The 17,865-nt window shown below is 41.2% G+C and overlaps 1 protein-coding gene across 1 annotated transcript; it reads left to right on the forward strand.

Annotated features, from left to right (window-relative positions):
* Positions 1–529: 529 nt before the first annotated feature.
* Positions 530–2,715, forward strand: LOC308613165 (phosphorylated adapter RNA export protein-like). The gene is given in 3 exon segments (XM_081226207.1): positions 530–1,149; positions 1,153–1,540; positions 1,543–2,715. Coding segments are annotated over 3 exon segments (1,179 nt in total). The 5' UTR covers positions 530–534; the 3' UTR covers positions 1,719–2,715.
* The last annotated feature ends 15,150 nt before the right edge of the window (positions 2,716–17,865 follow it).

The following is a 17,865-nucleotide window of genomic DNA, read 5'->3' on the forward strand; positions in this document are numbered from 1 at the left end:
AAACTCTGGTGAGCTCCAGTCTGACCTCAGGGTGTGGCCATCCTTGAAGAAGGAGTAGCCAGCCACCACACTGCTCTGTGAGCCAGCCCTACAGCTTGGGCTTTTTTGGGGGAAATTTTTCAGTTGGCAATGGAGCTAGAAATTATTAAAAATCAATTTGGAATTGTAGCACATTAGGATGAATTGCAGAGAAAATGTTTGTTGTTCTGATAAAAATCTTAATCCCAGGCCTGAACTTTGGATCGTTCCCCTTCAGTGTAAAACAGAGGTGGTGTCAGACATGAAGGAATGGAATGGAGAAAGAGACTGGACTTGAGAGGGTTTGCTTAGGCAGTCTGCCCAGCTCACCCCTCCAGCCACAAATTTATGGTGGAGGGAAGGAGTGCCAGCTCTCAGGGTCTTCTCTCATTGTGTCAAGATCCAGTCTTCAAAGTGGGATCTGTGAAACTCTAATTCAAACAGATACATGCACCCCAAAGTTCATAGCAGCACTATTTACAAGAGCCAAGGCATGGAAGCAGGAGCCGCGGGAAGATGGCGCAGGAGGCAGGCGACATGGAAGATGGGCAGCTTTCTGACTCGGATTCCGACATGACGGTGGCACCCAGCGACAGGCCACTGCAGGTGCCAAAAGCACTAGGTGGGGACTGTGCAGTGAGGCCCTTCCAGAGTACTGCAACAGTGTGTGCTCCGGTATCACATTATTGGACTATTAAAAGTGTGGATTCAAGTGAGGAGAGTTTTTCGGATTCAGATGATGATAGCTCTCTCTGGAAGTGCAAACGACAAAAATGTTTTAACACTCTTCCCAAACCAGAGCCTTTTCAGTTTGGCCAGAGCAGCCAGAAACCACCTATCGCTGGAGGGAAGAAGGTTAACAACATATGGAGTGCTGTGCTGCAGGAACAGAATCAAGATGCAGTGGCCACTGAACTTGGTATCTTGGGAATGGAGGGCACTATTGACAGAAGCAGACAATCTGAGACGTACAATTATTTGCTTGCTAAGAAACTTAAGAAGGAATCCCAAGAGCATACAAAAGAATTAGACAAAGAGCTAGATGAATATATGCATGGGGGCAAAAAAACGGGATCAAAGGAGGAGGAAAATGGGCAAGGTCATCTCAAAAGGAAACGACCTGCCAAAGACTGACTAGGAGACAGACTAGAAATGAACTATAAAGGCCGATATGAGATCACAGAGGACGATTCTCAAGAGAAAGTGGCTGATGAAATTTCTTTCAGGTTTCAGGAACCAAAGAAAGATTTGATAGCCCGAGTAGTGAGGATAATTGGGAACAAAAAGGCAATTGAACTTCTGATGGAAACTGCTGAAGTTGAACAAAATGGTGGCCTTTTTATAATGAATGGTAGTCGAAGAAGAACACCAGGTGGAGTTTTCCTGAATCTCCTGAAGAACACTCCTAGTATCAGTGAGGAACAAATTAAGGACATTTTCTACATTGAAAATCAAAAGGAATATGAAAATAAAAAAGCTGCTAGGAAGAGAAGAACACAAGTGTTGGGAAAAAAGATGAAACAGCTATTAAAAGCCTAAATTTTCTAGAGGATGATGATACATCACGAGAGACTTTTGCAAGTGACACAAATGAGGCTCTGGCCTCTCTTGATGAATCACAGGAAGGACACAGAGAAACAAAGTTGGATGCAGAGGAAGCCATTGAGGTTGATTATTCTCATGATTTGGACATCTTTTAGGAATTTTGAGAAATAAGCCTTTCTAAGATAACATTGTAATAAACCATTTCTACTGAGATTGCTTTATTTTACTTTGCACTGATAAACCCCAAAATCTGGAGAGAACTGTTGTCTTGTTTTAAATAAAATTGAATATGAGGGAGATGAATGCAATAAGAACAGTTAAAACTTTCTCATGTCTGACAAAATACTTAAAAGTATATAGCAGAGGATTTAATTTCTCAATCTATTGCATGTGATAATCATTACTAGTTGATAATCAGTTTTGTCCAGGTCATTATCACATGCCATTCAAAAGTTTGTTTTCTTTTTCTGATTTATCTTTGCAGTGAATTATGATTGGTTTCAAACATTCCATTAAAAGATTCTAAGACATAAATTGTTAAGCTATTACAAATGCGTTCAAATTTAGTTTTTCTGTGTTCTAAGAACTCTTAAGCAGTTTTAATAATAGAAACTAAAAATAAGTTTATACTAGTGGCTCTTGCCACTTGTTTGTCCAGAAGTAAATAAACATCAGAAGCTTTTCAAAGAAGTATCTGTTCTTAATTTAACTTTGTTTTTGACCTCTTATTAGTTACCTTGGTCATATATTAAATACTGAATATGATCCATACCTGCATAATTACCATGACATTTAAAAAATTCCCAGTGATGGCCTAAGACTGTTTTACCTTATGTTAAGGAAGTTAGGTATTAAAAATGTTTCATCTACATGATGTTTAAAATTATTCATTTTTATTTAAGGAAGTAAAGGTAGTTTACTTAAGATGTTCCAGGAGTTGACTACAGTTTACAAAATAGATTAAGCAAAAATATGTAGGGAGCAATTATTAACTATTCTTTGCAGCAATGTACTTGAAGTCTTTCAGTAGTTTCTGAAATACATGGTCATTGAAGTTGGAGCTAAGTATCTAAGCAGGGAAAGAAAAGAAATGGTAATTGGTTACTTTTTATTCATAAAGAATACAAAAATAAAATTGGAGTTCTGGCAGTCAAAAATAAAAAAAAAACACATGGAAGCAACCTAAATGTCCATTGACAGATGAATGGATAAAGAAGATGTCATATATACAATACAATATATACAATGGAATACTACTACTCGGCCATAAAAGAGTGAAATAATGTCATTTGCAGCAATATGGATGGACCCAGAGATTATCATACTAAGTGAAGTAAGTCAGAGAGAGACAAATATCATATGATATCACTTATATGAAGAATCTAAACTATGATACAAGTGGACTTATTTACAAAATAGAAACAGACCCACAGACGTAGAAAACATATTTATGATTACCAAAGGGGAAAGGGGGAGAAGGATAAATTAGGAGCTTGGGATTAGCAGATACAAACTATTATATATAAAATAGATAAACAACAAGGTCCTACTGTATAGCATAGGGAACTATATTCAATATATTGTAATAACCTATAATGAAAAAGAATATGAAAAAGAATATATATGTTACATATATTCAGTTATATATGTATAACTGAATCTGCCGAAAACCAGAATCTAACAGAAAATAGCAAATCAACTATACTTCAACTTTAAAAACATGCAAAGTGGGATCCATAAGGAGCTGGAGAGAAAGCATTTAGAACTTTCATATTATATGAAACATTGTCTCATCTTTCCTCATCAAAACATTTTCTGTTTTTTCTTAAAATTTTTTTAATTTACTTTTTTGGGCTGCATTGGGTCTTCGTTGCTGCACGCAGGCTTTCTCTAGTTGCGGCGAGCGGGGGTTACTCTTCGTTGTGGTGTGTGGGCTTCTCATTGCGGTGGCTTCTCTTGTTGTGGAGCTCGGGCTCTAGGCACGTGAGCTACAGTAGTTGTGGCACGTGAGCTCAGTAGTTGTGGCTTGGGGGCTCTAGAGCACAGGCTCAGTAGTTGTGGCACACGGGCTTAGTTGCTCTGTGGCATGCGGGATCTTCCTGGCCCAGGGCTCAAACCCGTGTCCCCTGAATTGGCAGGCAGATTCTTAACAACTGCACCACCAGGGAAGCCCCAAAATGTTCTGTTTTTGTGTATGTTTTACAACATTCACCATCAATATAGGGATCTATATGTATGTAATATATTTAAAGTACATGCTGAAAATTTTTTTCTTGATAGAGCAAAGTGATCAAGTAAGTTCAGAGACAGCTACTCTATACCTTTTAGCCACTTTGAAAGTTCCACCATTAGACTAGGAGGCTGGGGTGGAGGGCGAGGGGGGCATAAATATTGATAAAGAAAAAGAAGACTTAAGCCCTCCTGGAGACCAAAAGGTTTCTTCCTCCACATTGAGACTGGGTAAGTTTTCCAGTAAAGATTATAGAGATGAAATCTATTTGATTAAAGAAATATTTGAGAAATAAGATTTATGTGACCAACTTGATAATAATGACAGGGCAAGAGAGAATAAGAAATGATGACTCCAGGTTACACTGAGCCTGGAACAAGGATTGGACCATAAGTGGCCTTTAAAGTTGGCATATTACTTACAGACCCTTTCCTTAGAGGAAGGTACAATTGTACATATGCACACATTTTACCATGATTTCAGGGAGTTCACTGGATCCTATGGGGATGATTCAGAGACCCTCTAATGTGTTAAGAACACTCTTGCTTAAAATTATGTCAGATATAGTGTAATTTATATCATCAGACATAAAAGTACTAAATTTATAAGTATCACTTCCCCTCCCTGTAATATAATGAATACTTTCTCAAAGGAATGATTCAGGAAGAAAGTGTAACTTTCCAGTCTAATATAAAACAAAGCTTTCCTCTTTATTTCATTACATTAGAATTCTAATTTTAAAAAAAAGAAAAAAAGGAAAACAAGTTAGGCACAGATAGTTTGTAATCCAAATAAAAGATTGAGGGAAGTTCTTGTTTGATGCAGAGCATCTCCCTTGCCCACTGGTTTTCTCTCTGTTATAAATATTTTCCCATCACTGCCTCCAGTGCTTCTGGTGGAGGCCGTTGAGCTCCTGTGGCCAGAACCAGGAGAACGTTTTCCCAACAGTACATTGCATTGTTTGCTTTTCCTTCACAGTTAACTTCTTTCCTGTCCCAGAGCTTAGTAAAGGGAAAAGAATTCATTGCCTTGGAGGGTCAGGGTCGGGTCTTTCGCCCATCAACAGGCAGGTAACAAAGATGAATGTGACACTGGAGTATTCCTGCCCCAGCTGGGACTAGGGTGAGACACTGGCCTCCTGCTCTCTTTACCCCAGTCCAGGCCCTGATCCCTGGGAGGCTGAGAGAGGCAGTACCTTCCTTGCATGGAAGAATAAGTATGATTCCCAGAGACCAAAAAGAATGAAAAAGCAAGTAACTCACCTGACTGCACCCTGAGAGGAGCTGTGAGAGAACAGAGTCAGAGAGTTACCACAGGACCAGGATAAAGATCTTTTTAAAAAAAGTTATAACCCTCTAAGAACCTTCCCAACAACTCTCTTTCTCCCTTTTTTCTATCCCTTCTTCCCTCTACCCCATCCTCCCTTCCCTTCTATCCTCCCTCCCTCAATTCCTCTATTTATTTTCCTTCCTATTTTTCCCTTCCATCTTTCCTTCTTCCCTGACTCACAAGCAACACTCTCATAGAATCAAATACTTGTTTTGTAAGACCCACAGTTTATAAACACAGTCCATCTCATTTACCAGAAGTTGGTTATTTTGTAGGTAAAATAGAAGTTTTGTGATTTATTTTCTGCTCTTCCACCTTCTCTTTTTAAGACTATTTTTTTTTTTGAGATATTTTGCCTTCCTGGTGGCAACACACAAGCCAGGAAGGGCCAGGAAGGAAATGGAGGTGTCCTCTCACATCTAGTTGACACTGTTTCTCCCTTTTTCCCTGTTTAGATCTAGTACTGTATTTGCATCCATATACAAGAGTCATATTAATCAGCAAAAACCACAATCTCATCTCATCATCTTTGAAGCCTCTCCAATTTAAGTCTAGGAAAGTTAGAGCTTAGCCAAAAATGTGGTAGCTTGAAGTGGAAGTGGGGTTGGGGGCAGAGTAGGATTTAAATGGGCTAGAAATAGAATTTACCCTAACAGAAAATCCCTTTGATGTCCTTTTAAGAAGTTTTCCAATTTTCCTAGAGATCAAAGTAGAAATGGTTATTAAACAAAGGGAGAAGGCATCAGTATTTGGAAAAGAAACTCACAGTACTTTGTTTTTCCTGAGAACCCTGCTCTGCTCAGTACCCATCTGCATATTACCTATTGGTCCTGAGTTAGAAGCTGAAGCCCATTCCTACTCATCCCAGCAGCAGAAGAAGAGGTTCTGGGATGCCCAGGCACAGGTGGTTCTGCCCTGGCTGCCCCCAAATCCTGCTCCAGCATCCTACCCACCAAGGACCAGAAGCAGTGGCCACAGCAACATAAGGTTGGAGGAGAGAAGTTCTCCCAGTGACAGCTGCAGCTGAGGTCCTAGAGCAACATCCACAGTCTATCCCCATGGACTGTGAAGCCGGGACTGGGCACTGTGGTTCAGCAGGGATTTTATAGAAACAGAAAAAAAGGAAGTAGGAAAGCTCTCTGTTTGATAATCAACATTGTTCCCTCCCCCAGTCCCACATATGCTGAGAAAATAAATGTTCTTCTTTACAGAGTTTCTCAGATATGTGTGTATTGATTAGAAATTCTCCTTAAAATGTAAGATGTCTTCACCTTATAGCTAAAATCCCTCTAGGGAAGCTTTCTAACTTGTTTTGACTTTGCTGATTTAGTTCTGTACCTGCTAAAATTCAAATTACCTGCATGGTCTCTTTCAAAGGGAAATCTCCTTTACCACTCAGAATGCATGGTCTGTTATGCAGTTCCTAATATTGTGACACCACGCTAACACTGCATGGATGCTGCTCTTTGGAGATCTGCCCAGACCACATGAAGAAATAAATAAGCATTTGTTAAAAATAATGGTGGATTAGGATGATATTAGTTGGTATTATGTAATCCGGGGACTCAGGAAGATACAAATTCTGCCCAACCCAAATCATCCCTGCCCATGAGATGTTCCAGACTGGTACAAGCAGAATGGAAGAAGAAATACACTCTATGGTATTAACCTTGAGGCATTAGCCCCAAATTACTTTACAGTGGTCTGAAGAGCTTTAACACACAGGGCAGGTCACATCTGTCTCCTCACACTTCAAAGTTCAAGAATAAATTTTGAAAGAGAGCTCTTACATCTGGCTGGAAATAGAATCAGCCTAGTGCTTAAAAGAAAGGAATTTAATGAAAGGACTGACTCACAGAGATGGGGACAGGGTTGAAACAACAAACTAAACATGATGGGTCACCCCAAGGCCAGTCACAGTGGGACACTGTTTCAGCTGAAGAAGCAGTGTGAAGAAGCAAGGGGAGGAAGGACAGTTACAAGAGCCCAGTGAGAACTGGAGTCACCAATGAGGGGCCGCCAGGCAGAGATGTGACTGTGGAAGGATGAAGCTACTGCTGGAGATGAGACGCTGAAACTGAGAGGGAGGGGGAAAATGCCCTGGCCTCTCCTTGCTGCCTGGTCTCCCCTTAACACCTCCTACTGATGGAGTCCAACTGTACACAAGAGAGGCTAGCTGATGCAGACTGCAGGAGTCAGCATCCCAGGGCACAGAGAAGCAGAGAAGGGCAGAGCATGGGTCTGGGGTGGGGTGAGAGTGGCTCAAATCAAGAGTAACTAGTGTAGACCTAAATGGGGGGAAAAAAGGTTATACCAGCATTAGAAGCTCCTTCCCAGCAAAAACCTTTCTTTTTCCACGTTCCCCACCTGATACTGTCAATGTGTGGGTTGTTGAGATGAGACCAAGAAGATATTTGGGTGAGGCAAAACTGAGCACCTTGATGATCCTCAGTCAGCCACATTAGGGAGGAATATTGACAATGGAATAAACAAGGCAAATGAACTCTTCTTTACTAGCAATTTGTTGGCTCACAAATGGCCCCTGTACGTGGAGGGCAAGGAGAGACCAAAGTAAGAGGTAGACCACTCCAGATGGGTACGTGACAGGTTTAATAAGCAAGGCAACTTACTCACGAGGCTTGTCTTGGGTGGCCACAAGTGAGTGATTTTTGCCCTCACCCACCATATCTTAAGAGTTTATTTAGAGCCCTTAACTGGGTTTAGGCACATATACTGTCAAGACAGTCTCAAGAACACACTGCTCTCTCAAAGGCTGTGTCCTTGAAAATGGCTCCCACTGTGGGAGCACAGGGAGGGGGTGAGGCACCTACGATTGTCTGGGTCTGGTTCTTGGGTCAAGTGGCAGTCATGTGCTCTGGTTATTTCCTCCAACATTCTACCCCTCGTGATCGACTCTTACAATTTCACACAGCCCCCTTCTCCCACGATGTGCCCTGAGTGGTCAGCAAGTGGTCTCACCAGTGGAGGTCGCTCCTTTGGCGGTTATCTGGCTGCACCAGAGTCAGATACCACAGCAGCAATACGGGCACCTGTAAGAGAAAACACAGCTAAGATAAGGATTCCTAAAATAAGTAACTTTTTTCCACCAAGAGCCCCATGATCCAAACCACTGATTTACTAAGTCCCCTAGGCTGGGGGTCCGATCACTCAGGATGTTTATTTACTTGTGTTTTTATATGATTTAAAGATGGTAACATTAGCAGATTCAGCTCTGAACATACAACACTTTTTGGATCATGGCACCAGGTTTCTTCTTGCGAGGCAATAATAACGTTCAAGGCTATTTTATTTTGGAGAGCAACTTTTCTCCTCCATTGAGAGCATTTCAGTGTTTGGTAAGGACAGGCTTTGCTGGCTGTCATTTAAGGCTTGCTGGGTCAACTTTGTAAGGACTTCTATATATGCTGTAATGTCTTCCAGGCCAATGGAGGGAACAAAGACAGCAGCCAAACTGACCGTACTAATGGAAAATAGAACATGCCCACCCGACCTCGAGGAGAATGAGGTTGGCAGCTTTAGGAACTTGACTCGGGTGTGCCCTGGGTGAGGCAGCACTGTTAGGCATGAGGACATGGTCTGAGGGTAGGATATGCCAGACCAGAACCCTTACCTTTTCTCCTCTTTTTTTTTTTTTTTTTTTTTTTGTGCTACGCGGGCCTCTCACTGATGTGGCCTCTCCTGTTGCGGAGCACAGGCTTTGGACGCGCAGGCCTAGCAGCCATGGCTCACAGGCCTATCCACTCCACGGCATGTGGGATCTTCCCGGACCGGGGCACGGACCTGTATCCCCTGCATCGGCAGGCGGACTCTCAACCACTGCGCCACCAGGGAAGCCCCTTTTCTCCTCTTTTAATGGTGTGTATCCCATTCCAGTTGCAGTGCGTTTCAGCAAGTCCAGTTTGTAGTAGGGCAGTTGGACCCCAGTGGAGATCTAGTAGTTCTCCCTCACCCAGGGGTGTGAAGTATCTCACCCATCCTGGCGGGACTGAGACAGGAAGACAAGAATGCAGCCATTTTGGAAAAGGACCTGGGAACGGCCTTGAACAAAACAGGCCTTGCCAGCTAAGGAACAAAGGCCCTGGGGGCCAGAGTTCCAGAGACAAAAAACTAGGCTCCCGGGAATAAAATGTTAGCTTTATCTCTGTTACACTAATGAGTATACCTGGTTGTCACAAGATAAAAAACTCAACTATAAATTTTAAACTTACCTCTTCCTGTGCTTTCTTGCAGAAAAGTCTCATGCATTTCTTTCCCCTCACAGAAGCACTCCCTATTCCTGATAGCCACCCTTTGATCACCTGCTGCAGATCAAAGAAGTTTGATGATTTCTGGAAATGAGACAAAACCTCACTTTTGTTATAAAAGCAACTTGCCCCTTCTACTGGGGGGAGCTGGCACTTTTTTTCTGCCTTCGCCCTTCCTCGCAAGTTATCTCTTAAAATAAAAAGCTTTGCTTGCCTAAGAATCTTGTGGAGGCCATATTCAATTCTATGATATTGATGTCTAAGAATCTGGAAAGGGCCCGATGACAGGATGTCCCAGTGAAAATTTCAGTAGACAATTCCTTACCTAGGCGTGATGGAGCTTGATGTTCTCAGCAGCATAGCTCATTGATCCAATGGCTGTTTCTCATGATTCCCATACCTTTACGATATTTAGTGCCTCAGCAGTGGTCCCCAGTCTGGCATATAGGGCAACAGGCCCTGCTGGTTAATCATTCAAATGTATGAAAGCCTGGGACATGACTTTGGTCCACCCAGCCAAGGTGGGTTTACCTGTTAGTAATTTAATCTGCTGTTTTAATATACTATTTTTCTTTTTTATTAACCTGCTGCTTGCAGGTTATAGGGGAGATGGAACCTCCATTTAAGGTCTTGTTCTTCTTCCCAGTCTTCCATATTATGACTTTTGAAATGTGACCCTTAAATAATGTTTATTTGATGAGAGTACCTTTACATGGTTCTCAGCTTCTTTAAACCCCTAATGGTGGTAGCCTGATTTGCTTGGCAACAGGAAAGAGCTTGAGTTAAGCCAGACACAGTATACACACAAACCAAGGCATATTTAGAAGCCTCACTCAGAGGGAGGGGGGCAATATAATCAATCTGTCAATCCCTCACCAATTGGGAACTCTGCTGGATGGTTTCAGACTACTTTGGCAGTTGCCTTGGATGTTGTTTAGAGTACACAAAACATGCTGTTACTGTATTAACCAAGTCACTATATTTTAAAGGCAAGCTGGCATCCTTGACACTATGTCATCCTACCCATGTGCTGCGGTGGCCACTCTTTTTTTGCACTCAATCTGCTGTATCTACTGAAGGGTCAGTTGCTAGGGCTTGTACCTAAGCTAGGGCAACAACTTCCTGATTGCCAAGAGATGTCAGTGTCTGATGAGCTGAAACATGGAAGACAGTGAGGATGGCCTCAGGCTCTTGCAGGTGAACCCAAATGTCTTTCCACATACTCTGACCCCCAAGGGCTTATTTATGATCGTCCACCCCTTGGCTCCCCATTGTTCAAGCCATAGGGTTAATCCCATTAGAAAAGCCCAACAGTCAGTACAAGGGGTTAATGGCCCGAGTTCATGAATGATCGCCAGCCAAACTGCTTGAGGCTAGCCCACTGGCTGCTGTGTTTGCAGGCATCTGAATACCAGACACAGAGGGAATGTTTTTCATTCACTTTTTGTAGGCTGCAGGGGGCTACCACAGGAATAGAGGGGTGGTATTTGGAGAATCTATATACTCTACAAGGCCTAGTAGTGCCCACATTTTTAGAGACAGTGGGCTGGCAGATAGGGTGCTCCTTTGCTGCAAATAGGCTGCAGCTTAGTTAGAGTGGGATTTTGAGCCATGGCAGAGGTGGGTTGATGGAACATATTTTTAATCCACGCCCTGATAGGAAGGGAAGTTCTTACCATGATGTACTGTTCCTTTGTGAGATGCCGTACCTTGAGGAGTTCTGTGTACACTGCTAAGGGCTGTTGCTCTGTGAGAGTCTATCAGGTTTCTGCCCCCTTCTGGAATCCTAAGTATACTCTCTCCTTCTTTTGTCTCTGCCACGGTGCCTAACTCACACCTTCCAGAATCACTGATACATTTAAATCAAATGGTAGCCCTGCTTGGGAGATGCCCAGAGCTTTAATTTGTTTCATTAGTATTTTTGCCTTCTCAAAGGTGGCTTGCTGCTCTGATCCCCAGCCCCCCATATGCCTTCTTTTTACTAGGTAGTATAAGGGACAGAGGCACTGTGCTGGGGGGAATAAAAGTCTTCCCAAACCCCCAAATCCCTGAAAAGGTTTTCATCTCATTTACATTCTTAGGAGTTCGATAGGCTTGCATCTTATCAATTACAGCTTCTGGGATAGCACACATCTTACCTGACCATACAACTTCCAAAACTTCATGGTAGTGTCTAGGCATTGAATTTTTGCAGGTTCACTGCTTATCCTCTGTCTTGCAGATGTTTCAGCAAAGCCTACAGAGTGTCCTGTAGCAGAGGCAAGTCTTCACATTAACATTATATTATTAATGTAATGGACTCATATTACTGATGTGAGGAAGAAAAGGAAGGACAGATCTTGAATTATCATCCTGTGACATATTGTGAAACTGTGCAGGTAACCTTGGGGAAGTTCTTGAAAGGTCCACGTGAAAGCAAAATGATCTTAGTTATCAGAAACCTTATTTGTAAGAATCCTTCTCATGAGTCTCTTGAAGATGAAGCACTTTTGTAAGAACATTTATGTTAATAACATATATTTATATAAAATAAACCTAAAGAAAGTTTAGCATCAATTTTTATTTGACCAATAATATAAGAAAACTTTGTCCTTTTAGTAGATGAAATAAAATGAAGTTTCAGTTTTACATAAGTACATTATTGGCATCAAGTTTCATTTTTTCTTTATGCCAGTTAAATAGAGCTCTTAAAAAATAATTTTGGCAATATCCTTCAGAGGTAGAAAAATACCACATATATATAACATATAGCCATAGATATATGTAAACATACACAGAAATTTAAACATAGACCCCGCAGCTTTTATTCAAAAACTTTAGCCATGAATCAGGTACCCACTTAAATGGCAAATGCTTTTTATTAGTATTTTGGGGGAAGACTTTTAAGATTTGTATTTGTCCTTGATGAATAACCTTATGGAGGCTGTGGATTAGATTTTGAGCAAGAGAGATTCTATAGCAGCCTGTATTTTAAAAATTCTGTCCCCCCACTTTTTTTCAGTATTTTAAAAATTCTGTGCCCCCTCCCCAGGCTTCTTTTCAGTATTTGCCCACTGTGTTGGGCAGTGTTTTGGTTATCTCCTGGGGTGTTTATATTTTAAAGATATGATAAGATTTACAACTTCAAGAGACAGAAAGAATGCAAGTTTTCTCCTAGGTGTTTTGGGCTATATTTCTCTATTATCGGAAGTGTAGAGTAATCGTTATTTAAAATTTTCCTTTGTATGGGAGCTCAGATGGCATGAGGAGCGCTGTCTGTTTTGTGGCCAATCATCATAATATCCTTCCCCTCGTTCTGCTCACTTTCCCAGGGATTTTACCTCTTAGTATTTTAATCAGGCTTTGTCACAAGCACTTGGACCTTAACCTGTGGCAGCTTGTGCCCTCCTAGCTTTGTAAAACAGTGCATCAATGTCTCCAACTGATTATTCTGCTCTTCCACCTTTCTGCCAGCCCTGAGCTAGCAGAGCAGTGGACAACAGCACATCCTTCTCTAACTTCACCTCTTGTTCCAACTTTCTAATTCAGGCTTCAGCCTCCAGTTGGGTATTGGTGGCCAGACTAACTGCCCAAGTAGAGGCCAGCCCACTGAAACAGCCATTCATTTCTCTTCTTTGCCACAGTGCACTCACTATGTGTAGTTTCTCAAAAAAATGTATTAAAGCAGCTGGCATTTTCAGGGCATCCCTGTACTCACTTGGCAGTCCATACACATCTAACACAGAAGCCACCCCTCCACATGTAGAGGTCGATAGCCAACTCAGGATTTCCCCCATAGATGTCAGTTTCCCAAGGCCCATTACATTGGTCTCCTGGCTGGCTCACCAACTGTTGGTTCACAAACTGGCCCCCATACACGGAAGGCAAGGAGAGACGGAAGAAAGAGGCAAAGCACTCCAGACTGGTAGGTGGCAGGTTTAACAAGCAAGGAAACTTACTTATGAGGTTTGTCTTGGATGGCTACAAGATGAGTAGACTTCTGCACCCTCTCACCAAATCTTATACATTTACATAGAGGCCTTAACTGGGTTCAGTCATGTATACTCTCCAGATGCTCTCAACAACACATTGTTCTGTCAAGGCTGCATCCTTGAAAACAGCTCCCACTGTGAAGACAGTGGGCAGGACGTACACTTCAAATACAGTGGAGGGCATGAAGAGCTTCTGATTGCCCAGGTCCAGGTCTCAGGTCAACTGGAGGTCACGTCCTCTTGGTTACCTCCTCCAACACAATTTCAGATCCAGATTCCAAAGATATCTCTTTTTAGCCTAGGCTATAGACCTTAATGACTTTACAGTGTCTTTTCCCTGAATCAGTCTACCCCTGGAATACAAATGTGTGCATAAGCGTTGAAACAAGCTAGAGCTTGTCTAAGCTACTAGGTGCAGGTCTTTCTCTGTTGATTTGTTTATGTTTGGCATCTGTGAGGATCAGGAGGCTGGAGGAGGCAGCATCTGAGGGCACAGACTCCAGGCCTGCCTTGTTGAATATATGGAAGAAGAGAGGGTAACAAAGAAATTCCATTCATATAGATACATATACATTCTGTTTTATAACACCTTTGACATTTCACCCTCTAGAAGAGTGACAAATAAATGTTCTGGGTAAGCTTTTATTCAGAGGTAGATATATAAAGGTGGTTTAAGCCAAAGCAATGCTTGAGCAAGAACAAGATTATATGACAAAAATGGGAATGAATGACAGAACCAGAGACAGAGAAGAAATGGTGCCACTGGAACATTCCAACCATGAATCAAGGATTTAATAGTAAGACATGACAGTTAAGGAGCAGATGAACTGCAAACTTGATGGATATTCATTATTACATGTTCCTCTGAGATCTTGCTATAATATATGGACACTTTATCTTCTCAAATATACAAAGACACAAAGGTAGAAAATTTTCAGATAACTTGGGAGGCTCAAAACTTTCATATATGATCCAGGGACATCAGATTAAGAGCCACTAGCCTACTGCTGTGCAGCACAAAGGCTAGGCAAGATAGAGATGGACTATTATACAAAGGACAAATTCCTGAAAAATACAACTTTCTTAGTGGATGGTAAAAGCTGGCTCTTCTCTTTGTTAATTAGAGTTTTAAGACATGAAAAGAAACCTGGTTTGTTTTTGCCAGTTTATTATCCAAATAAGAGAACATAGAACTCCTAAGCTTTCAGAGCTGCCATGGCTCTTATTCTCCAGAGCATACTCCATCCCTCTTGGTAAGGACACCCAGCTAGGTAAAATAGAGATCTTGGAGCATCTTTTAGCCCCACATCCTCCAGGTCCACACACAACGTCTTCTCTATAGATGTCGTGACCCTCCCAGGTTGGGTGAGGAAAACCTCACTTAAAACCAAGAGAGTGGGCAAATGTCAGAGGTAGGGACTAGTATGTCCTCAGAGCAATCATAACTTGGAGAGCAGGAGAGCTTATTCCTGCAAACTTTGGCAAAAGGGACTGGACAGTCAATTGCCACTTAAAGAGGCATCTGATAGATTTCTGTCTTATGGTGCCGTAGTACCCAGAGGTTCAAAAGAATGAAGAGGAGGGGAACTCATGAAACTATTTATACACTAGAGGGTGAAGGTTCTGCAATTAGCATAGGAAGGACTTTTCAAACTTTAAATCTTGCAGTGCTTTGAGAAATGTTGTGAATATTTACCTTTCTTGCCCCCATGTCTCCAGAATGGAGGAGATTGCCAGGAGAATGGGAAGAGTCATGAAGGCAATGAGTCAATTCTCTTGACAGCAGACCTTGTTTGGCAGGTCTATCATACCCACTGGAGCAGAGAGACTGTGGAGCTTCAGGGAAAAGATCCAATTAAATGTGAAATAACCCCCTCTCAGATTCTAGGGAAATTTGAGAGAGAAATAATCTTTCCCAGGATCTCTAGGAATACTACAGGTGGCAGACTTTATGAGTGATATGTCCAGTCCCTATTGGTGCTTTCCCTACAGTGGTCTCCTGCCCTCCACCTAACCCAGGTCACTGATGCTGACATAGAAATATTTTCAAAATCTTCCTTTTTCCCTTGGAGTGGTATCTCAAGGTCTAGTACAGAATGTGAAGGGTCAGTCTGGAATCTGGTACATTTGGCCAGTAGGTGATGTATTCTAGGTGGTATTCTAGATCTGGCCATTAGCCTAAAGTAAACATGGGGAGACCCATGGTGAATTCAGTGACTATAGCAAGGTCATATTTACAGTAATATCCTAAATCCTCAATGTTCTGATGCCTCCTTGCACTAGTAGGAATTCCTGTCTTTCTCCAGGACTGAGGACGATCAGGAAAAGGTATAAGTACAAACACAAAGGCTCTGAGTCAGGCTCCAGAAGCAGGTGTCATATACTTATTGTCCAAGAAGATGAGGTCATGTTGGAATATGGGGGTATCAAAGTCCTACTTCCAAGAGTAGAGATACCAAAATAAAATTTAAACTGATGTTCAGGCCACAACTAGAAATATACAAATTATGAAAGGAAAAAAAATCTCATTGGTAAAGGCAAAATATACAGTAAAGGTAGTAAATCACTTATAAAGCTAGTAGGAAGGTTAAAAAGTCATAAAATCATCTATATCTTAATAAATAGCTAAGAGATACACAAAATAAAAAGATGTAAAATATGATGTCAAAAACAGTAAACACATGTGTGGCAGGTTGTAAAAATGGAGGGTTGTTAAAATGCATTTGAACTCAAGAGATTAGCAACTTAAAGAATCATATATATATGTATATATATATATATTATATTGCTATATATAAACCTCATGGTAACCACAAACCAAAGATCTGTAATAGATACTCACACAAACAAGAGAAAGGAAGCCAAACATAACAATAAAGATAGTCATCAAACCACAGGGAAGAAAGCAAAAGAAGAATAAGAAAGAAACAACAGCAACAAAAAATCCTGCAAAAACAATCCCAGAACAATTAACAAATTGTACTTATTAACAAATTAGTAAGTACATAGCATGTGTTAAATTTATATTTATACCTGTTTGCTGTCAGTATACAGAAATGCAGTTGATTTTTGCACATTGATCTTGTATCCATTGACTGTACAGAACTCATTTATTAGATCTAGCAGGTGGTTTTTTGTTTGTTTGTGTGTTTGTTTTTGTTTTTTGGGTTTTCTTTTTGTATATTCCTGGGGATTTTCTATGTAGACAATCATGTCATCTGCAAACAGAGGTCATTTTATTTTTCCTTTTCAATTTGCATGTCATTTTCCCCCTTGTCTTATTGCAGTGGTTAGAATTTTCAGCATTATTATTATTTTTAAAAAAATTATTTATTTATTTATTTTTGGCTGCATTGGGTCTTCATTGCTATGTGCAGGCTTTCTCTAGTTGTGATGAACGGGGGCTACTCTTTGTTGCATTGCATGGGCTTCTCATTGCAGTGGCTTCTCTTGTTGCAGAGCACAGGCTCTAGGCGCGTGGTCTTCAGTAGTTGTGGCACTCAGGAAAGCCTACACTCAAGCAGCTGAACAGGGATTGAGAAAGATTATGTTCGTTTTCTCTTAAAATGCACCCAGTGATTTTCCATCTCACATTAGAGAAAGAGTACAAAGGTTTTCACAGTGTTCTATTAGACTCTACCAATGTCATCTAGCTATCCAGATATACTTTTCTGACCTCATCTCCTAATGCTTTCCCCTCATGCTCTCAACCTCAGCCAGAGGAGCCTTCATGTTATTCTGTGAAAATGCTCAACACACTCTTGTCTCAGGGCCTTTGCACTGGTTGTTCCCTCTGCTTAGACTATTTCCCCCCTAGATAACCGTGTGGTCTATCCCTTCATTTTCTCACATGTCTGTTCACAGGGCACATTATCAGTGAGGCCTTGCCTGACTAGCTCATATGGAATAGCAACTGTCTCCTCCATCTTCTTTACATTCTTTAAAAATAGCATTTATCAATATATGAAATGTTATATATTTTATTTGTTTATATTTTCTCTTCCCACTAGAATATAAGCTCCACAAGGGCAAAGATTTTCTCCTTTGTTTCCTGTTATATCATCCATGTCTAATAGTGCCTCCTACATGCAAATGTTCAAGATCAGTGGAAAGAATGAATAATATCAGTGTTTGAGAGTTTAGTCTTATTGTACCCTCAATTCACTGACTTGGAAAGGGATTACACTTCAGCTTATGTCAAACTCCATATGTTACTTCAGATGGCCCTATGCAGGATGTCTCTGTTTTTTTCTTTCTACCTGGGAGGTGTTCTGTGCCTAGACAGGAGAAGAAAGGACAGTACATATGAATTGCTGACAGAGACTCGTGTAGCACAGGCAGAGTAGATTGGACTAGAGGCACAGATGTCAGGAGGTATTGCTGAAAACACTTCCTTTTCTCTACCCCTCAGGAAGCAAATATCTGGGTACAGGACCAGTACACAACTTCTGTTTTTCTGAACAAAGCTGCTGTAGTTTCCCAGAAGGAACAAGGACATTTCTGATTT

This window comes from Mesoplodon bidens (genome assembly GCF_964165515.1).
Source record: "Mesoplodon bidens genome assembly, chromosome: 2".
NCBI classification, from domain to species: domain Eukaryota; kingdom Metazoa; phylum Chordata; class Mammalia; order Artiodactyla; family Ziphiidae; genus Mesoplodon; species Mesoplodon bidens.